Source organism: Anas acuta, chromosome 1 (assembly GCF_963932015.1).
Source record: "Anas acuta chromosome 1, bAnaAcu1.1, whole genome shotgun sequence".
NCBI lineage: Eukaryota > Metazoa > Chordata > Aves > Anseriformes > Anatidae > Anas > Anas acuta.
The window spans coordinates 95369179-95391882 of record NC_088979.1 but is presented as its reverse complement, the minus strand read 5'-3'; the positions used below and the strand labels follow the sequence as shown (position 1 = coordinate 95391882).

General features: G+C 44.5%; 1 protein-coding gene across 5 annotated transcripts in view; it reads left to right on the top strand.

The window, feature by feature from the left end:
- The first annotated feature begins 3954 nt into the window (after positions 1-3954).
- Positions 3955-22704, top strand: part of SON (SON DNA and RNA binding protein) — a 37556-nt gene continuing 18806 nt past the window's right edge. For 2 of the 5 annotated variants that reach the window (XM_068688751.1, XM_068688771.1), the window contains exons 1-6: positions 4916-5061; positions 5707-5873; positions 8322-18410; positions 20169-20329; positions 20964-21104; positions 22187-22375. In XM_068688751.1, the coding sequence (XP_068544852.1) occupies positions 4973-5061; positions 5707-5873; positions 8322-18410; positions 20169-20329; positions 20964-21104; positions 22187-22375 (10836 nt within the window). In that variant the 5' untranslated portion in view covers positions 4916-4972. Of the gene's footprint in view, positions 4396-4915; positions 5062-5706; positions 5874-8321; positions 18411-20168; positions 20330-20963; positions 21135-21675; positions 21697-22186; positions 22376-22704 lie in introns of those variants that run through there. The other 3 variants (XM_068688762.1, XM_068688784.1, XM_068688777.1) reach the window with 3 other exon arrangements.

Here is a 22704-nt window from a genome sequence, read left to right as displayed (position 1 = left end):
AGGAAATAATTTTCTGCCAGTTTAGTCAGCTAAACTAACTCATTGAGAGATGAAGTGATCACCACAGAGCATACAAAGCGAGCAGCAGAGGCAGACGAAAAGAGCTCCTTTTTGTTGCAGCAGACTGGTAATCAGCCCAGCTGTCCTGGAACAGCACTCTCAGACCACCTTGATTGTTCAAGAAACCAAAACACGGTTGGTTGCAAACACTGCTCCACAATTTATCTTCTCACCTAACTGCTCGTTCCTACTTCTTACACTAGCCTGCTTACAAGTCACAAGGGGAGTCAGACTGGGGAAATCAGACCAGGGTTGGAAGACGAACCATGTTTTTTTTTTTTTTTCTATAGATATGTTTCTTTAGTAAATTCACCATGCCAAGCATGCAGGCAGTTCTGCTGATGCAATGCAAGGTACAGAAACAAGTTGGCATGGTGCCTAAACCGGTAGAATGGCCAAAACATGATGGTGGAGCTGCAAGCTTAGATTAGGGTGGCCTGAGGCTCTTATTCAACAAAAATGATGCTGCCGTAGATCTGTAATTTTTAATTTCCTCAGGTTTCAATACCATAAAGTGTTACTTACAGAGTTCAGAGGCCTCCAGAATCAGGTGGCAATTGATTTTTAATTATAGCTTTGAGTTTAAACAAGTTTCTTTTGCTCGTGGTTTTTCATTTACAACTAACTTCTGGCTCTCGCTTGGGAACATTGTGCAGTGCAACTGATAGTTTTACAAAAACAAACAAGTCATCGTTATCTGTTTCTCACTCTTGCAGAAACTACAGGACCTTGCTTATTGCCAGCATGAGTACCAAGAATAAGCCTCAGATCTTCCATGGCCCACACTGGGACTGTGAGAGATAGGTGTTATCCTCTGCACAGCTGGATTCTGTGTTTTTTAGGCAAAAGATCACCATAAATCTCAGTGTTAAAAAGAAAAAGCTTACAGTGTTATTCAACAGCCCAAGTACTAACTTCTGGCAATTCAGACTATTCAAAGAGCTGTGAGTGCTAGATGTCTTTCAGCATCCATTGGCTAATAGCCAGAAGGAACCCTGGAGGTAAAGAGTATGCATTGTGTGTTACTATTTCACTTACAAACAGTAGAATAAGTCAGAATCATCTAGGTTGGAAGAGACCTCCAAGATCACCCAGTCCAACCTCTGACCTAACACTAACAAGTCCTCCACTAAACCATATCCCTAAGTTCAACATCTAAACATCTTTTAAAGACCTCCAGGGATGGTGACTCAACCACTTCCCTGGGCAGCCCATTCCAATGCCTCACAACCCTTTTGGTAAAGAAATTCTTCCTAATATCCAACCTAAACCTCCCCTGGCACAACGTCACCAGGCACGTGGGAGAACAGACCAACGTGAGTGTTAATGCCAAGTTTCCTCTAAAGATATTACAAAAAAAATTAAAAGCCAATATTAAAGTTGGTGAGCTCCCAGCTCTGCAAACAGCAGAGAAAGAATCAAAGCCATCCAAAGTCCAAATCAAGAGAAGCTTGAAGTTTATTATTTACTTCAAAGCAAATATTTCGCCACTTTAGCAAAGCCAAGCAGAGCCAGGCCACGTGCGCCCTTAAAACACTTGAAATCGCAGCACGTTTAGAAACGTTACAGCTCGAGCACCCTAGAAGTGAATTTAGGCAGGTGAATTTCCAATTTAGGAAGTGAATTTACGCAGCTTAAATAAATAAATAATTTAAGAAGCCCGGGCTACAGCGTGGCCGCTGGTGGTTGATGGAGCCGGGCTCCGCCATTTCACCGCGTGGGCAGCGCGGTGCTCTCCGCCATCCCCCCTCAGCCGGGCTGCGGGAGGGCCAACCCCGCCAGCGGCGGCACTGGGAGCAAGCGACACGCGTGGCTCCTAGGGGACGGCCTTCTGCGTAGGAAAAGAGAAAACTTACATCTGGCATGTCCTCGGGAATATTTTAGGAAACAGGCATTCTCCGCCGCGCCGCCCCGCCTCAAACACGAAATGGCGGGGGGGTGGGGTGACCCGGGGCGCGGGGGTTGATGAGAGAAAGGTAAAAACTGTGGCTTGGAGCCCCAGGACCCGGCACTTTAAGTAAGTTAGCTGAATGATACTTAGCGAAGATCGATATTGCTTTTACATCCTCTGAGCTGGAACGTGCTCTTATAACTTCAAGTACTGGATACGAGCAACCCTTCAGTCTATTTTGTTAAACTTGCTGCTTCATGAAACCAAAGATCATTGGGCAACATTTAGTTCAATTTAGCATTAAAAATTGTGCAACAATATTGCCTGTAACAAAACCAAATTTGAGCCTTATGTTTGTTCCTCCCCTTTCCCCAAGAATTTGTGTGAAATCCTCATTGTTCCTTTAAATCAGCTTGTGAAATATTGGTTTAATAAATATTGTTTGCATATTTAAGTGCACCTTTGCCCTTATTTTTTTTTTTTTTAAGGAATGGTTGCATGAATAAGTACTCTAAAATGAGCAGTGCCCATAATAACGTGTTTTCAGATTGAACAACAAATGTGTCACAAGCCATCACTCTGGTCTTGACAAGATCAAAGGAAAATAGTTCACTTAATTCATCTGAAGATGACTTGGCACCTAATTGAATAAAGGTGTATAACTAAGATTGATTATTTATTTATTTATTTATGAACAAACATCTTGGAAGGGAGAGCAGGAATAGTAACTCCCATGGAGCTGTGGATCCTCATTTCTGCCAATAATGGCTTTTGCAGTTAGTACTTTGTGTTAATTTTTAGGGAGCCAGAGCGAAAGGTACATGCAATAAAGATACATGCAATAAAAATGTTCCCTGGCTTTTTTGTACCTTTCTTCATGGTTTTCCTGTAGGGATGGAGGCCTACACTGGTAGGGTTTTCAGTGTAGTTAAGCTTCTTTGAATGAATTAACTGAGTTTAGAAGGGTCCCTTTCCTGAGAGCAGCTTCATGGTGCGGATTCCTCTGAGCCCACATGGGAGGTGTGATCCCTGCCTGTGACCCCTGCTTTTCTGTCAGAAGCCGCTAATATAGGCTAAGTTACACCAGGCAGCATTGCTTGGAAGGAGCGAGTTAGAGTTACATTGTGCTGAAAATATTTAAAACTGTGTTGTTATGGCAAGATAACAACGCTAACAGCACTATTCCTATGTAGAACATCTCTGCTTGAGTTGGGCTAAAATAATGCCTGGTCCGGACAAGACCATTTACATGACGGGAATCTAAAAGTAAAGAGAAATATTTTCACTGTTTACCTCATTAAATACCAGATATATTAATACCAGAAATTTAAAATACCATATTTTAAAGTAGTATCTAAAATATATAAACGTTGGCACAGCGCGAAAGGTGCTGTTACTTGGAAAAGCGCCTCTTCAATACAACTGCTTCGTGTTTTAATATTAATAAGTCAAGTGTTATAAAAGTAAGCAAACCGATGCAAAGATCAAAAACGCTACCTGAACAAAGTTGAGATTAGGGCCGACCACCTCTGAGCAACACGCTGTAAGGAACAGCGCAGCTATTAGAGGAGCTTGTAAGTGGTTATTCAACCACACTGAAGTTGATGTCACAGGTAAAGATCGGAGGGATAATTTGACAGTCGCACATGGGTTTTGAGGTATTTTATTTTTGTTTTGTATTTCTTTTGTATTTATTTTCTTTTGTATTAATTTTGTATTAATGTTGTATTTATGTTTTGTATTTATTTTATTTTATTTTATTTTATTTTATTTTATTTTATTTTATTTTATTTTATTTTATTTTATTTTATTTTATTTTATTTTATTTCATTCCAGGTAAGCAAAGACCCTGTTATTAAGCCCCTAAGTTACTACTTCACGACAGCAGAAGAAAGCCCATGTGGGTAGAAGCGGCCTTTTGGAGTTGGGAGCCCTGTGTGCTTGTGGACTCGGGAGCGTTTCGGGCTTAGCGTTACACGGGGCGATTTGGCTGCGTACCTAGCGGAGACCATTTCGGGGGGCAGCAGGCAGGGCGGCCGGCCTGGGAAGCGCTGCAGCGAACCCCCTGGCGGCAAGGCGGTGCCGGCAGCACCTCAGGCACCCCCTCTCCCTTCTCCGCTCCTCCTTTGTTCCAACTCCCCCTCCGCGGAGCCGGCGTGAGGCGAAGCGAGGCCAGCTCCCCCCCCCCCCACCCCCTCCCCTCCCTCCCTCCCTCCCGCCCCACGCCCCCCTCATCCCCGCCCTCAGCTCGGCGCTGCCGCCTTGCGCTCTACCCACGGGGCGGCGGCGGCGGCGGCGGCGCAGGGGCTTGGCCCCGCTCCATGGAGACCAATGGCATCGCTCCCGCCCACCCCCGCGGGCCCGCAGCCCGGCGGCGCGCACGGCCGCACGCCTCAGCCCACCATGGCCCCGCCGCAGCCGCAGCCGCTCGGGCCGCCGGCGAGGTGAGTGCCGCCCCCCCCTCACCCCCAGCCCCAGCCCCAGCCCCCCGGCTCGGCCGCCATCGCGACGTGAGGGGGGGGAGTGAGGGAGCGGGGGGGGGGGGGGGGGAAGGCGCTCCCCGCTGCCTCAGGGCGGTTGGCGTTTGGCGGTTGGGGCCGTTACGGCGGTTGCGGGAGGGGATGGGGGGGGCTCGGCGCGTGCTCCCGGTGGCGTGAGGGGGGGGGCCCGGTGGCGCGGGAGGGCGGCGTGAGGGGGGGGGGGTGAGCACACAACATGGCGGCGGGGGGGAGGGGGCGGCGGGCGCCGCCGAGACACGAGACGGCCCCCCCCGCACCTCCCCCCCCTCCCTTCCCGGAAGGCGGCCGGGGCCGCCGCGGCTCGATGGTTGCGCAGCGCTAGAGCGGCGCGCGCTGCGTCACGGCGTTGGGGGGGGTTGGGGGGGGGTGCGAGTAGCCAATGGGGAGGCGGCGTGCGGCTCGCGGGCCTGCTGCCGCGGGGCAGGCTGGGAGCGCGGAGGAGCCCTCGCGGCTGGGCAGGAAGGAGGAGGAGGAGGAGGGGAGGGGTGAGGGGGGGGCTGTCATGGCGACCAACATCGAGGAGATCTTTCGCTCCTTCGTGGTTAATAAGTTCCGCGAGATGCAGGAGGAGCAGCAGCAGCAGCACGGCGGGTAACCAGACCCTCACCGGGCGGCTCGGGCCTAGCGCCGCCTCAGGCCTGAGGGGGGGGGGGAGGCCCGGGGCCCGTTTTTGCCTCAACATGGCGGGGGGGGGGAGGGGGAGGCGGGAGCGCGCGTTGTGCCCTGGTGAACGCGCACCCGGTTTGGCTTCACGGCTTCCCAGCGTTGGCCTCGCCTTCAGGGGGCAGGAGGGGAAAGGGCGAGCGCCCGTCCGACCCGTAACGCTCCTCTCCTTGCGTTTAACTTCACCTATTTTTTTTTTTTATATTTTTTATTTCATTTATTTTTTTATTCAGCCTTATCTCACCATCAAGCGAAAATCTGCTAGAGGAGATTGTGTGGGGAGTTGAGGAGCCCTTTTCCACTTCATACCTAAACCCCCCGGGGGCTGGGTCGTTTGATATACAACCAATACATTGGTCGTATTTTTTTTTGCTGCCTGGTATTCAGTTGGCACGAGGCATTCTGTCGCAATGAAGCGAAAGTTAACCGAAAAGTCAGCATGTCGCTGACAGCGTGGCTTCTTCAGGAGGCTAAAATGTTACATTGAAGGGCTGAGTGTAATAAGCGCGCATGAATTAAAAGTCCAAAAAGGCTCAAAATTGCTTGTATTATGTTGATATTTTTTTTGGTTAGTGGAAAGGTAGAAGGCCAGCCCAATGGTGACACAGTCCCAGCTGAGCAAGCCAACCCTTCAGATGACACTGTTGCTGGTGCTGGGAGTCGTCAGAATGATCAGATAGTGCAGAAAATAGAGGAAGTGCTCTCTGGAGCCCTTGATACAGAACTGCAGTGCAAATCAGGTAAATGAAAACGCATTTGGCAAATACGTTCTTGTTTAAGAAGGTTGTCGTAGTTCTTAACATCAAGTCATTTTTACAGAGACAAAAACATACTTTTCCATATTAATCCACTGAGCTTCATCTGACGAGTTGTGCTTATTGTAACGTTCATTAAGTATTTTTTTGTCTTCTGTGACTTTCAACTGCAAATGGACAGAGAAAGACATAATTGAAAAAATGACGTTGGTTAATACATGAAATCATTATTTAATATGGAAAAAAATCTTCTCTGTCCATTACAATAATGATATAATGTATAGATAATATCTATCTGCATAGAAAAAAATATTTGTTGATACATCTGAAGTGTTCTGTGCTTTATTCTTTATATACCTGCTTCAGGGTCTTGGTATTCAGTACTTATTAAGAAAGCTGGTACTGATATGGATAGAAGGACTGTTGTGTTATTTTGGTGTGGTTTATAAGATTATTTCTCAAAATCATCTATTAAAATTCAGAACTGTATAACTAACTGTTCTGTCGGAGTGAGATGCTCTGTCGTTTTGGAATTAATAATGTACTTACCTTAAAAACATAGTTACTTAGATTGCAGTCTTCCAGAGGTAAATACATTTTTACATAGCCATCTCACAGCATCAATAAATTACTGGATTTATTCTTCCCAAAAGTTGATTTTGAGTATCTCTTCTCATGGGACTAGTCTTTTCGCTAAAATTTCCAAATGGGGACAGTCACTGAGACGGAAGGGTGTCATTACTCGGCTTCTAATTTTTCAAATTTAGATTATAGGTGGCTGCTATGTTCTTGGTAAGTATAGTTCCAGATGGATTTTTTTTTTTTTTAAGAGGCAGTATTGAAAACTTTGACAGAAATTTTATATTTCAAAGATGTTATTTGCAACGTTTTGGCATTGCTGCTTTTTATTTGTGTATAGTGGCTTGTTTTCCTTGAGCATTTCCAACAGTCTTTTACAGGTATGCCGTACAAGTAGCGCTTCAGGCTGGCATCTGGTTTGTTTCTATTTTTGTTGTTCCGCTGTAGAAGAATGAGACAAGTTAACATGGTAGTAAATATGTGAGAAACATTAATCTAGAAGTTGATAAACTTAACCTATAGCAAATATTCGCATTGTTGATGTGTAAAAGGAGTTAACGTTACTGTTAGTCAACAGGGATTATTTGAAACTGCTATGCAGAAAAGTTCATTTGACTCTGTTTGCAACTCTTTCCGCAATGTTGGTGGAAGTGCTATTTTTTGTTAAAAATATTATGTAGAAATATGTGAGCTCTTAAAGCTGCCCGAGATGTGTTTATAGGATGTTATTGCTCTGTGAATGATACTGCAATTGCCCACAGTTTTTGAATGATTTTGCCTTGTTTACTTCAAAGAGTATGCTTTGTGGTCACAGCCAGATTATAATTGGAGAACCCATATTGCTGCGCTGGCCTGTATAAGTGTAATCATTTAAGATAACATGCAGATTTTAATATATATCTCATTTAACAAAGGCTGCAGCAATTTACCTCTAGAAGAAAAGTTTTTTTCTCATGAAAACATGGGACTAGATGCAAAGAAGGGTAAGAACCTAACACAGCTTAAATTCATAAGGAAATGAGGTGTAGAATTAAAACGTGATTGAAATCCAGTTTTCCTCTTTATTTCCATGTCAGCGGTTGGCTGCCTCTGCAGTCATCCAAATTTATTAGTTTCCTGTTTGAAGCAAAAACTTCATTAGGTGCTTGCATATTGGCAGCATCTCACAGTAACTGCAGTCCAGTCTGAGCATCTAGTCACCTGCAAAGTCTTAAAGCCCCTTTGGAATCAGGAAAGTAGATGCTGCTTCCCCAGAGACACTTGAAGAACTTGATCAGTCAGCGAGGAACTTAATTAGTGAATATGCTTAGATCAATTCTAACACGCTCATAGTATTGGGCTCACTCAAGAGCTGCGGTGGTAAAACTTTTTAAAGCATACTAGAACGTAATGGGCTGGCCATATTTTGTATGCTAAACGTGCCACCACTTAGATCATTTGTCTGGAAAATGAGCTTTTCACTTCCATCTGTACCTTGATGTAGTTTTAAAAACACAAAACAAGTCTTCGGCCTCTTGGGAGAATGCACCGCCGAGTTGTATGTAGGTGGAAATTTATCCAACTACTTCTTGGAAAGCGTCCTGTTCCCAGCAGGAGTGTGTTGCTGACCAGAAACAATTAAGCTGTTTGAAAGCAGAATTACTTATTTTCACTTACAGTGATTACTGAGATGAAAGGTAAGAGTGCAGAAGAGGGAGTGTATGCCAGTTGTGCATGGTAGTTTAGTGAAGAAGGCATGGGTGTTAAGTTTAATTTTTTTTTGTACCTTTTTTCCGTATACTTGGTTACTAGCCTGAAAAGATTTTTTAAATGTAGTTGTAATAATATTTACAAGGAAAATATTTTCTTTTCTAGATGTAGACAAAAATACTGTGAACAGTAGTACTCAGTCTACAAAAAGAAGCTCTACTGCTGAAGGTGAAGATGAAATTCCTAGGAAAAAATCAAAAAAGAACAAAAAACACAAAAGCAAGAAGAAGAAGAAAAAGAAGAAGAAAAGGAAGAAAGAGAAAAAGCATAAAAAGCAGCCAAAGGAGTCAAAGTTGAGTGCACGTCATGGAGAGCATGCAGACGTACAGCCTGCTGCTCACTCAATGCCAGAGAAATCAAGCTCCACATTGGCTGTACAGCACGGAGGACTTGGAGATGCAACTCTGGCTGTCCAGATGCAGCCAGAAGAACTGTGCTTAAAAGCAAGTGAGGGGCTTGATAGACAAGCTTTAGGACTTGTTTCCCATTTGAGAACTGATTCTCAGCCATCTACAGAAAATCTTGGAAGTGAGAAGGGGACTTTGTGTGCAACAGATCCTCAGTTTAATTTAGAAGGCAGCCAACAAAATGCTAGTATGACTCAAGCTCAAATTTGCACTAGAGAAGAACAAATTAAACAGTCTTATGGAAATGTTTATCCTGTAGCTGTTAATGTGAATGAAAAGGGTGACTTTTTCGTTACTGGAAGCAATGCTTCGTCTAGCATCCCATCTGGAGTTGCCAACAAATATGAACTTCAGAAAGCAGTTCTACCTTCAGAGATGACAGAAGCACTAAAAGGTACAGAGAGTGCTTTGAGACCTCAAGGCCCTGGGGAAGTGAAAGCTTTGGAATCTGAGGCCATGGAGGTGCTGGAATATTCGGAAGCATCTCTAAAATCTATGGCACAGGGAGGAGTGAAAGAGCTGGAAACGACTTCAGGATCTGTGTCTTTGGCAAGTGATGTGACAACAATTCCTAAATCTGCGGATCTCGATACTGTGAAGGCAGCTCACATGTCTGTGGCCATGGAAGAAGTGAAAGTAACAGGAGCAACTGCATTAGGGGGTGTAAGTAGAACTCTGGAACCAGCCCTGAATCCCCCAGTTTTATCTGATAACTTGAGAGTGGCACAGTGCAGCTCCATGGAAAGTTCAAGTATCTTGGCAGCAGCCGTGGAACCTGTAGGTATGATGGCAGATATGAAAAGTAAAACAGACCCAGATGCAGCTTTGCAACATTCTCTTAAGACCCAGATGGAAATGAAAAGTGCCAAAATACTCCTAGCAGCAGGTGAAGGAACTCCTGATTCCGCAACAGCGTTCCTACAAGCTAAAGTCTTCACAGAAACGAGAGGCTTGACAGATGCGCATGTGGTTGCAGAGACAAAAGGCTTGCAAGCAACTTCAGAACCCGTAGCTGCTGTGCAGACTCTAATTCCCCGAACAGTTCCAGAAATCCAGATGGTGGAGGGTTTTCAAGGTCCACGAGCAACCATGGAAGTTGTGACAGGGACAAGAACAAAAGATATAGAAACAGGTCAAGCTACTCTGCAACTGGAAAATATGTATGCTTCAAAAACTTCTGAGAGTGAATCAAACATGAGAGGTTTGGAAGCAACACCCCTGTCTTTGCAGAAAGAAGAAATGAAAGGTCCAGCAGGAGTCTTAAGACCAATGACTGTGGTAGAATCAAAAACTTTAGGAGCAACTTCACCGTCTTTACAAATAGGAGTTACAAAAGCTTCAGAAGATTTAGGAGATCCAGAGTCTGCGGGCAGAGCTAAGATGAAAACTTTGGAAGCAGTCTTGCAGCCTGGGGCCCTTGTAGGGGCAATGGGCTTAGGAGGAAGTGTGTATTCTGAAGCCAAAACTGGCAGCACAGTCTTAGAAGCAAATTCAGGACATCTGGCTGTAGAAGGAAGGTCAGAGAGGACTTCCGAATCAGTGATTGCACATGTAAGAAAGGAACCAGTTACAGAAATGATGCATGTGGCTGTAGGGGAGATGAAGAATTTGGAAGTAGCTACAAGTTCTGCCATTACACAAGTGAGAGGTTTAGACAGCTTGACACAAGTTGAGGCAGTTGCAGAGGTAAAAGGTGCAGAAGCAAGTTCCAAAACTTCAGGCTTAATACAGATGAAAAATCTGGAAATGGCTGTGGGATCTGAAACAAGGACATTAATGCAAGACCGGGGAACAAATTTGATACCTGAGGTGGAAGATATGAACAAAGCAAAAATGAGCAAAGAAGTAGTACTAGAACCTGTGCAAAGAGTAGCGATGAGTACTTCAGAAACAAATTTGAAACCTGTACACATGCAAGAATTGGGAGCAACTGTAGAATATGGGACTGGACATAAGCCAAGCGAAATTGAAACACCAGTAGAATACAAGGCTATCAAAGCAGCAGAGTATTCCAAAACTGCTCCAGGACCTTTGCAGGAGCAGAGAGGTGATTCAGAAGCAGTATTAGAGCCTTTGCCAAGAGCAGAAATAAGTATGGCATCAGAAGCAGTGACAGAATTGAGAAACTTGAAAGAGACTTCAGAATCTATGATTTCAACAGATGGGAGAACTCAGGGACCTACTGTAGAATATGTAATTGCAACAAGGAGGACAGGCACAAAAAAACTTGAGGCATCACCTATGACTGATGTGGAAGAAGCTTCAGAAACTGAGAAAGGAATGACAGCAAAATATTTGGAGCCAGCAGCAGAAGCTGGAGAAGTGAGGTTGTTGGAAAGGATGAAAGAATCTGCAACAGCAGAAGTGGAAGGTTCTGAAACAGTCAGAGGGTCTGAGGTACACATGGATGTCCAAGATCTGGAAACTTCACAAAAAGCTGCATTGATGAATATCTTACAGGATGCTTCAGAAACATTGACTGTAACAAAACAGCATTCAGAAGCTATTCCAGAATTCGTGCACACTGAAAAGCACGAACATCTGCAAGCAGTTTTTGAAGCCAGACCTACTGCAGAAGAGGCTCCAGAAACGTTGAGTGCTACTGAAATGAAATCTTCTGAAGCAGTTCCAATAACCAGAGACGCAAAAGATCTGGAAACAACGCTGGAATGTGGAGTGGCTGCAGAAGCACAACATTCAGAGGTGGGGCAGTGTCAACAAACGGAGGATGTGAGAGTTCCTCATCAGGCTCAGGAATATGACAGGCTTGTTGAGAAGAAAGATGCAGAGCAAAATCTAGCATCTGAACCTTTTGTAGCAGTAAGTGGTCAAGAGATTACTCCAGAATCTGTGTCAGCTTCAGAAACAGCTTTTAGTTCTTCACATTCAGCAGGGACTCCCGAATCCATGGACACAAGACAGTTGGAAGCAGCTCCGGCTTGTGTAGCAGAAACAAAAGATTTGCAAGCAACTCCTGTTCCTGAGACTGTTGTAGAGCTGAAAGACGCAGAAGCAGCTCCGAGGTCAGAGGCAGACGCAAAGGATTTGGAAGCAGCTCCAGTACCTGAGACTGTTCCAGAAGAAGTTCCAGTGCCTGGGGCAGAGGCAGGTCAGTCGGAAGTAATTCTGCCAGCTGAAACTGACAAAGAAGCGGCAGCAGAAGAGGCATCGGAAGCGAGAGATTCAGAAACATCTGATGTGCAGCCTGATGTGGCAGCACGAATGAGGGAGACCCTGATGAGGCTTCAGAAAGTTGAGAAAAGCAGCCATAGAAGCAGTGAAAAAAGTAAACATGATGCAAAGAAGCAAAAAAGGAGTCGCTCCAAGTCCCAGTCCAGGTCTAGGAAGCGGAAGAAAAAATCAAGGTCACGTTCTACTTCCAGGCGTTTGACCTCTAAAAGAGCACGTTCTAGGAGCAGAAACTATTCAGATTCCAGAAAAAAGCATTCCAAATCTAGATCCCGGTCTGTGGAGAAGAGAGAGAGAAGATTGTCTTCCCGGAGGTCCAGGCGCAGACGTTCCAGGTCGTCTGACCGCTACAGGTCTAAGTCCAGGTCCCTGGAAAAGACCCGAAGATCTGGGCACAGACGTTCCAGGTCATCTGACAACTACAGGTCTAAATCCAGATCCGTGGAAAAGAGAGGGAGCAGATTGTCTTCCAGAAGATCCAGACGCAGACGTTCCAGGTCTTCAGACCGCTACAGGTCTAAGTCCAGGTCAGTGGAAAAGAGAGGGAGCAGGCTGTCCTCCCGAAGGTCCAGGCGCAGACGTTCCAGGTCTTCTGACCACTATAGGTCTAAGTCCAGGTCAGTGGAAAAGACCCGAAGGTCCGGCCGCAGGCGTTCCAGGTCATCTGACCGCTACAGGTCTAAGTCCAGGTCGCTGGAGAAGACCCGAAGGTCTGGCCGCAGACGGTCCAGGTCTTCTGACCGCTACAGGTCTAAGTCCAGGTCGCTGGAAAAGACCCGAAGGTCCGGCCGTAGACGGTCCCGGTCTTCTGACCGCTACAGGTCTAAATCACCATCAGTAGAAAAGAGAGGGAGCAGGTTGTCATCCTGGCGATCCCGGCGCAGACGTTCCAGGTCCTCAGACCGCTCTAAATCTAGATCCAGGTCTTCAGAAAAAAGAGGGGGCAAAGAGTACTCATGGAGGTTCAGGCATAGAGGGTCTGGTTCCTCTGATCGTTCAAAATCAAGGTCTCGATCTGTTGAGAAGAGGGGTCGGAAGACGTCTGTAAGAAGATCTAAACGTCAGCGCTCCAAGTCTTCTGACCGCTACAAGTCTAGATCCAGGTCAGCAGAAAAAAGAGATCGAAAGCAGTCGTCACGGAAATCTAAACGTCAGCGCTCCAAGTCCTCTGACCGTTACAAGTCTAGATCCAAATCAGTGGAAAAAAAGAAAGAGTCCTCCCGAAAATCCAAGCGTCGTCGCTCAAAATCTTCTGAACGTTACAAGTCTAGGTCTAGGTCTGTAGAAAAAAAGCGCAAAGAATCTTCAAAGAAATCCAAACGAAAGCGTTCCAAATCTTCTGACAGCGTTAAGTCAACATCCAAATCTGTAGAAAAAAGAGAGAGTAAGTTATCGTCAGCAAAGAGCAGTAGCAAGCATGCAGAGTCTTCTGAACATCCAGAGTCAAACATGTGTCTTGACAATGTACATGGTCCTGAACCTTTCACAAGTGAAGGCAACTCCAAATCTTCTAATGGTCCCGTGTCAGCTTTGTCTCTTGAAGGCGTAAATGGCCCAGAGCTGCCACCATCATTAGAAAGTAGATACTCCAAAACTTCTGATGAAAAAACAGCAGATTTGCAGTCTTCTGCGGTGTCTGAACATGGTAGCTCCAAAGCCCCAGATGACCAGGAGATGAGATCCGCATCTGTTGAGAACACAGAGTCTTCGGAGCTTTCTGTAAGACTTGAAAATGGATCAGCCGCACCTTATGGCTCTGACTTAGGATCCGTGCTAACTGAAAAAGCAGCAGCTCTGGAATCTTCATCACCACCTGAACTTGCTTCCTCAGCATCCAAATCAACATCCTCATCTGTTGAAAATACAGAGACAACTTTAACAGAATTTCAGCTTTCCACGTCCCATGAAGATGAGTCAAGATCTACATCCCTCAAAGAAATAGAGGGTCCAGAGCCTCTTCCGACACTTGAAAGTGGATGCTCTTTACCTTCTGATGATTGCGAGTCCTCTGAAAAAATCGAGGTTCAGGGGTCATCTGTGATGTCTGGAAGTGTACTTTCTGACGCGCCTGGCGATCATGAATTGAGACACATCCCTGCTGAAAAAGCAGAGCTTCAGAAGTTTTTGCAAGTACCTCAAAGTGGATCTTCCGAGTTGGCTGACAGCACTGAGTCAAGGTCACTGTCTTTTGAAACAGAAGTTCAGAGACCTTTTTTAGCACCTGAAACTGTTCAGTGCTCTGAGTTCCCTGATGCCCGTGAGTCAACCTCCTTGCCAATCGCAAAGGACCAGATGCGGGAGCCTTCTCTGGCTTCTGATAATGGGTCTTTGGAGACTCCTCACAGATGTGAATCAGCATCCAGCTTTGCTGCACAACCTGAGGAACTTCCATTGACGTCTGAAGGTGGGTCCTTTGAGGCACCTGATGGAAGAGTAAAGGCTTCAGATGCTTCCCTGACATCCGAGTGTGGTCCTGCTGAGATCACAGCTGACTGCATTTCAACTTCATCTTCTGCAAAAATGCGGGAAGTTGTCTTGACAACTGTAGGACAAAGCTGCCAATCTTCTGAAGCTTGTGAGTCCAGTTCATTTGCTGAAAAAATTTTAGATGGTCCAGCATCTTCACAAGTACTTGGAGTTGGCTGTTTTGGGTCTTCTGAAGTAAGTGAATCACGATACCTGTCTGCTGGAAAATCTGAGGTTACAGAATCATTGGTGATGTCTAAAAGTGAAATTGCTGTGTGCCATGATGGCCATGAGTCAAAATACAGTTACTTTGAGAAAACAGAAGGTTCAGAACTATCAGCGGCTCCTGAACGTGGGTGTTTTATTTCCCCTGAAGGCTGTGAACTGACATCCACTGCAGCTGAAAGACTGGAGACGCAGAAGCCTTCTTTTCCACTGGAAAGTGGATTCGTAAAGTCCACTGATGCTTTGGGATCAGTAAGCACACCTACTGAAAAACTGGAGGCCACAGTGCCTTCTCATACATCCGAAGGTGGGCTTTTCACATTGCCCGATAGTCATGACTTGAGAGCTGCCCAAACCGAAGAAGCAGAAGCACGGAAGTCATCTTTGTCCTCTGAATTGAGGTACATTGCATCCTCTGATGGACACACATTGAGGTCTGCCTCTGATAAAGAAACCCAGGTGCAGGAGCCATCTCTGATACTGGAAAGTAGATACTCTGTTTCCTCTGGTGTTCATGAGTTGACACACACCCCTTTCAAGAAAGCTGAGGTAGAGGATGCTTCACAGATACCTGGAATTGAATACAGAGTGGGCCTGCATGGCCCAGAGTTGACATCAACCCCTACTGAAAAAACAGAGGTGCGGGAACTGTATCTGACTAAAGAAAGATGTTCAGTGTCTGTGGAGAGCCAGGAATTGCTGTCGCACGCTTTTGAAAAGACTGAAGTGCAAGAGCCTGCTCTGACACGTGAAAATGAATGTGCTGTATCCTGGGACCACCAGGAACTGAGGTCTAGCTCTCCTGAGACGGTGGAGGTCCAGGAGCCTTCTGCAGTACCTGACAATCAATATGCTTTGTACTCTGAAGATCAGCAATTGCAGTCTTCCCTTGCTGAAAAAGCAGTGGTGCAGAAGCATTCTCTGCTGTCTGATAATGAATATGCTCTGTCCCCTGAGCGCCATGAGATGGCTGCCAGCCCTGCTGAAAAAGAGCTGCAAGAACCTTCTCTGACATCTGACAGTGAATATCCCACGTTCCCTGAAGGCCAGGGGGTACAGTCTACCCTTGCTGAAAAAGCAGTGGTGCAGGAGGCTTCCCTAATACCAGGTAGTGAATATGTTGCATCCCCCGAAAGGCAGGAGTTGTCATCTGCTGTTGAAAAAACAGAAATGCAGGATTGTTCTGTGCTGTCTGAAAATGAATACGACGTATCTCCTGAAGGCCGTGATTCAAGATCCAGCCATGTTGAAAAAGAAGAAATGGGGGAACACTCTGAAACATCTGAAAGTGAAAGTTCAATGTCCTCTGATAGCCAGGAGTTGCAATCTACTGTTGTTGGAAAAACAGAGGTGCAGGAGTTGTCTCTGTCTGAAGGTGAATGTACCATGTCTCCTGAAGCTCAGGAGCCGCATTCCAGTCCTGAAAAAGCAGAGGATAAAGAACTTTCTCTGACGTATGAAAATGATCATGCTCTGTTCCCTGAAAGATATGAACAAAGATTGACTCAGGCTGAGAAAACAGAGGATAGGGATTCTTCTTTGACATCTGAAAATGACCATACGTTGTCTTTTGAGAGCCAGGAGGTAAGATTCACCTCTGTTCAAAAAGAAGAGGTGCAGGACTTTTCTCTAACACCTGAAAGAGAACACGCAGCATCCCCTGATGGCCAGAGGCTGAGATCCCTCACCGCTGAGAAAGCGGACGGACTTGAACCTTCAATGTTAAATGACAGAGCTTCCATGTCCCCAGATGTTAGTGACTTGAAATCCGTTCCCGTTGAAAAGATGGATGATGAAATGCCTATACTGCCTGAAAGAGGACGCTCCATGTCCCCTGATGGCTGCAGTGTGAAATCTGTGCCTGGTGAAGAAACAGGGGATCTTGAGCCCTCCTCAACATCTGAATGTAGACGTTCCGCATCTCCATATCATGACAGCCATGAGCCGAAGTCTCCCATGGAGGAAGAGGCTCTAGAGTCCTCTTTGACTTTTGAACATAGGAGATCTGTGTCCCCCGAGGGCCACGACCAGAAATCCCTCATAGATGAGGAAATGGAAGATCGAGAGGCCTCTTTGACACCTGAACGTAGGCGCTCCACATCCCCCGATGAGCATGAGTCAAGGTCTAGCGGTGGTGAAGAAGCGGAGTATTCGGAACAACCATTGACAACAGAACGCAGATCCTCTGTGTCTTCTGATGAGCATGAGTCAAGGTCTACAGCTGGGGAAGAAGCAGAGGACGTGGAACCCTCCTTGACAGGTGAACGAAGAGATTCCACGTCTTCTGATGAGCGTGAGTCGAGGTCCACCACAGCTGAAGAAGGAGAAGATCGGGAGACCTCCTTGACAGCTGAACGTAGAGACTCCGTGTCCTCGGATGAGCATGAGTCACGGTCTACTGCTGGTGAAGAAGCAGAGGATTTGGAGCCCTCTTCGGGAGGTGACCATAGACGTTCTGTGTCTCCTGATGGACGTGAGTCAAGATCAACCACTGGTGAAGAAGCAGAGGACCGTGAGCCCTCCTTGACAGCTGAGCGTAGACACTCCACATCCTCAGATGAACATGAATCAAGATCTACCACTGGTGAAGATGTAGAGGATGCGGAACCCTCCTTGGCAGCTGAACGAAGAGACTCCACATCCTCAGATGAGCATGATTCAAGGTCTACCACTGGTGAAGAAGCAGATGATGCAGAGCCTTCCTTGACAGCTGAACACAGACGTTCCACATCCCCTGATGGACGTGAATCAAGGTCTACCACTGCTGAAGAAGCAGATGATGCAGAGCCTTCCTTGGCAGCCGAACGAAGAGACTCCACATCATCAGATGACCAGGAGTCTACTGCTGGTGAAGAAGGTGAGGATATGGAGTCCTCTTTGGCAGCTGAAGACAAACACCAGGAGTCTATGCCTCTTGAGAAGTCAGAGGGACAGGACTCCTCCTTTATGTCTGAAGGCAGGCGTTCCGAGTCTTCTGAACGTGAGAAATCTAGGTCTGAATCTGTTGAAAAAATATCTGACAAAGAGTCTTCACGAAGATCTAGGAGCAGGCGCTCTCCTACTCGCCAAATGAGCCGATCTGTATCTGTTGAAAAAGTGGCAGACAAAGAGTCTTCACGGAGGTCTAGACATAGACGCTCCAGGTCTGCTGCTCGCCAGAAAAGTAGATCCACTTCTGTTGAAAAAGCAGCAGACAAAGAATCATCACGGCGATCCAGGCGTAGACGCTCCAGGTCCACTGCTCGCCAACTGAGTCGGTCAACATCTGTTGAAAAACCAGCAGACAAAGAGTCTTCACGAAGGTCCAGGCGTAGACGCTCCAGGTCCACTGGTCGGCAGAGGAGTCTGTCCAAATCTGTTGAAAAAGCAGCAGACAAAGAGTCCTCACGGAGATCCAGAAGCAGACGCTCCAGGTCTTCCCAGCGCAGATCCCAGAGATACGATACGGACTCTCGCTCTAGACGGAATCGCTCCAGGTCTGTAACGCGGCGAAGAACATCAAGATCAAAATCTAATCGTCGCTCTAGATCTAGCTCGTTGTCACGTTCAAGGCACAGAAGGAGGAGTAGGTCAAGGTCAGCATCAAGAAGGCGGCGTTCTTTATCTAGAGACAGACGCAAAAGATCTCAGAGAAATAGATCAAGATCTGCTGATAGAAGAAGGAGAAGATCAGACTCAAGGGATCGTAGGATATCCCTCAGATTACGGAGCAGGAGTCGAACACCTATCCGTCAAAGGCGATCAAGGTCAAGAGGAAGGAGACGGAGTTCCAGTAGGTCACCAATTCGACTGCGCCGATCAAGGTCTTCAGGGAGAAGAAGGGGTTACAGCAGATCACCTGATCGCCGTAGGTCCAGATCATCAGAAAGATTTTCAAGCAGGTCACCTAAACGTCTTACGGACTTAGGTAAGTGATAACTTTTATTTTTAGTGGTTTCATAATTACACAGTACTTTGCTTGTTTACACAGTCATGTTTTAACACATCTCTGTAGCATTCATAAGGAATTTATTGAGGTCATTTTGTGCATTATATTTAAGCAGTAACTTTGAGAAAACATTCATGTTGAATCTGAATCTGCACTTCCCATTTGGGTGCAAGTGCATTTAAAGCAACGATACATGTATAAAGTTTCTATATATAAATATACTTCAAGGCTTTTATGCAAAGGTAGTCTGCCGCAGTCTTGAGGAACACTGTTCATTGCAACTATTGGTAAAGGCCAAGTAGTCTCTAAGAAAGTTAAGAATTTCTAGTTTTCTTGAGAGCAAACTGGGAATGAAAGAACATGCAAAAGTAAATGCCAGCTGGGGAGTTAGCTCTGTTGTTGGCTGTAACTTGTTTCTGTGTTTCTTTTACTCTTTCTTGTCTCTTTTCCACTTTTGTATCTGATATTCAAAAGCTTTGCTATAGTAAGAGGGAGGTTGTTGAACTATCAACCAAATGCGTGATATGGAGGATTGATGGGCTATGCTGCACGTTTTTATGGGCTTGAAAATGCAATTTTTTTCTTGATTTTATGCTTGAATCTTGAGGTGAGATTAGTTGTCCCGTGATTATTTCTACTACGATTGGATTTTCAGATACTCCCAGCTGAAATTAACATACTGAATTATACCCTAGCTTCCTAGTATAAGTTAATGTATTTTGTGTTCTTAACAATATTAAATTAATAATAAAATTGATGTAATTGGCTAGTTTCTAGCTTGCTTACTTCAGGTTCGCTGTGTTGGTAGTGGCTATTCCCTGGGGTTTTGTAGGCTGAGGTTTATTTGCAAGCAAGCCCTCAGACTGCTAGGGTATGATACCAATTGGTGCAGATCTTGGTCCAACATTGATTTCCATACTGTAAGATTTTTTTCAGTTCTTTTTCTTGCACTACTTAGAAGCGAGTAACACTCTAAGCACCAGGTTTATGGCCCTAAACTTTGTTTCTCACGTGGTGTGAGAAACCATGCTTTGCTTTTTGATGTGGCTATGGACTATGTTCCTTGCTGTGGTTGCATGCATGTTAGTTATTCCTGCTGGAGTTTTGGTAGGTTAATGTTCAAAATGTAATGAGAAGTGAAACTTAAGCTTGCTTCTGAAAATACTGCCAAACCCAGCTGATTTGAAAGTAAGAAAAAATCCTAATGAACCCACATCACTTCTCTGTGACTGGAGGAAGAGAGGCCTTGTAGTTCCTTTAAATCATAAGTTTCATAAAGAAAATCTCATTTTGAGATGAGCTCTTGTGTAGTAAGCTCCATTTGTGGAACTTAAGATTTTTTTATTTCTGTCTCAAAAAAGTTAACATGAATGCCTTAGAGAAGTATTAGAACAGAACATCATTTTGTATAAAGCGTCCTTAGAGTCTACCTTGATGCTCTGATTATGCAGCAAGCCCATATATATTTCTATTGCTGAAGTAGTAAAAGAATGTTACCCTTTCAGGATTTTTGTTCAACTTTGTTTGCAGAGGTAGTGGCAACTTACTTACTTGCAAGCTGGCAGATCAAACAAGATATACTTTATTTTCATTCCCTGTTTCTCTGATGCACAGAGGGGTTAACTTTCTTTGTTTGGACTTTATTTAGTTTGCTAGAAATGCTTATTTATTACTAAAATATCAGGATTTTTAAAAAATCTTTTTTTTTTTTTTTTAATAATTATTTTTTTTTTTTAGACAAGGCCCAGCTACTGGAAATAGCCAAAGCTAATGCAGCTGCCATGTGTGCAAAGTCTGGTGTTCCTTTACCACCAAGCCTGATGCCTATGTTATCTCAAAAGAAGGACGACAAAGCCAGTCAGAAGTCGTCAAGAGATACACTGAAGGAACTCACTGAGGTAAGTGAGAACAACAATGCTGAACTTGAAAATAAGCAAGCTATTTTTTTTGACTGCTTGGTAAACTGCTCTGGGCTGCAGTATGCCTATAGTGGTTATGTATTACTAGGTCAGACTGCCATTGAATATAACATGGGGATGTGTTGTGCACCTGGCCAACCTCAAAATATTTCAGAAGAAATCTGCGATCTTTTAGAGCTGTTGCTTCTGGCTAGGTTTCTGCACTACTAGTGGAATTGAGGCAGTATTAGTAACTTAATTCCTAGGTTTTCCTGTGTAGTAGTTTCATGAATTTATAGGCAATTTTTTTATACAGTGAAGACCTTTCGGATTGTGGGATGCCAGACAACCTTGTAGCCCTTGGCACACATTCTGAAACTAGCTAGTTTTACAGTTCTCTTCGGATTGGATTTAACAGTTTGTCTATTCTGTTTGCTGCATGAGTGATACTTGTTAATATGTGTAAGAAGTCAAAGTAAATATACTGGTAACGTTTCTAAAGGATTTTCTCAGATTATACCTCCTACTTTAGAGAAGCCAAATGTTCTTTGTAAAAGTGTTGTCCATTTTGGTTGAAAGGTCCAGGCTTATTCACAAATGTTATTTCCCCTGACTTTTTTTTTCTTTTTCCCAGAAATGCAAGAAGATTGCTCAAAGCACAGATGATGTGATAGTGAATAAGCCTCATGTTTCTGATGAAGAGGAGGAAGAACGTCCTTTCTATAATCACCCATTTAAGCTCAATGAACCCAAACCTATTTTTTTCAATTTAAGTGTGAGTACTTCTGTGATTTGCAATGATGTTGTTTGTTGTTGAGGGGGTGTAAATGTCCTGTTAAAACCCTTCCTTTTGACTGATGCTCTTTGAGGGCTGCTTTCGACTTTGTCAGAGTATGTGGTGACATTTTCAGGACATGAGCATGTTGGAAAGAATGAGGGACTTTTTCTGCATATGCATCTGGCATACATATGCTTTGAAGCATGGGTTAGAATATGTCTAGGTATATTTTTCAGCTGCATGTTTAGGATTTTTTGTGGCCATGAAAGTTCACCCTGATTTTTCAAAGTATAAAGTACTGTGAAAGTATTAATATGCTAAGTGAAAATATAAAAATAATAATGCCAATGTATGTTTATATGTATAAACATACTACAGTTTATGATGTGTGCAATACAGTGATCATGTAGTGATACACATTTACATAAAATGTATGGTAGAAATAAATTTATGCTTTATATCATACCATTAGTAGTGGTACGATGAAACTCAGGAAATCTTGGGGTTCCATTTAGGCTCTGAAGAGGATTGTTTAGTGGTCATGGGCTGCTGTATCTATTCTCCATAGCTTTGACCCATTTAGCATCATCCTTTCCCATTGTTTCTTTGTTCTCGGCTTAATTACTGTTCATATCCATGTTGCTTTGATAGTGGGAGTTTACCCAGCGTTATCAGCTTGCGTGGGCTCTGTTTGCCTCTTGCCAGAGGAACCTATCAGAGATTTGTGTGGCCTATTAAGATATTAGCGAAACCTTCTAAGGAAAACAGTCTCACAGGCTTATTTTGCTTAGATACCCGTGTTGCTATTAAAAAACACTAGAAACTGAAAAGGTTGAAAACTACTTTCTGTATAGATAATAATGTAGAGCTTTTTATCATCATATGGGTATTGCAGATGCTTTTTTTTTCTTCCCAGAATTTGCTTTGAGTTTGATATCAGTAAGCAGGATGACTGTTTTGTGAAAACTAAGTACTAATACCAAGCGTGTATGCAGTATGCTATTTCTCAAAGGCATGTTGCAAGTGAAGTGTTATGTTTGTTCAGGTTCTAACTTTTTTTTTTTTTTTTTTTTTTTTAGACTCCCAGCATAAAACCAGCACCACCACCACAACCAAAAAATCAGGTCAGCCTGTCGAAGGAATTTCCTGTTTCATCTGGGTCTCAGCATAGGAAAAAAGAAGCAGATAGTGTCTATGGAGAATGGGTTCCAGTTGAAAAAGGCAAAGAAGATAGCAAGGATGATGTTTTCCCCAAACCATCCATTGAGGTAAGGAAGGGAAGGAAAGCGTATACTTTAAGAAAAAAGAAACCGTTACCTGGTCAGTCTGGTGCCAAACTGCAGCCTGCGAAAAAAAAACGTGCGCATAGGTAGTATCTTGCACTCTAATAAGCTAATTAGCTGAACTGCTGCAGTCTCCGGGTTTGCTCACCGTGTTCGTTTGAGCAATGATGAAAGCATCCTGTACCCATACTGTGTGCTTTTGTCAAGTAGCAACTTTGTTGTCTCAATAGAATTGAAACTTTTGCTTGAAGATTGAAAAGCAAGTTTCTTACCCAGTTTCTCGGAAGGGTTGTTACCCAAAGTTGAGATTTTAA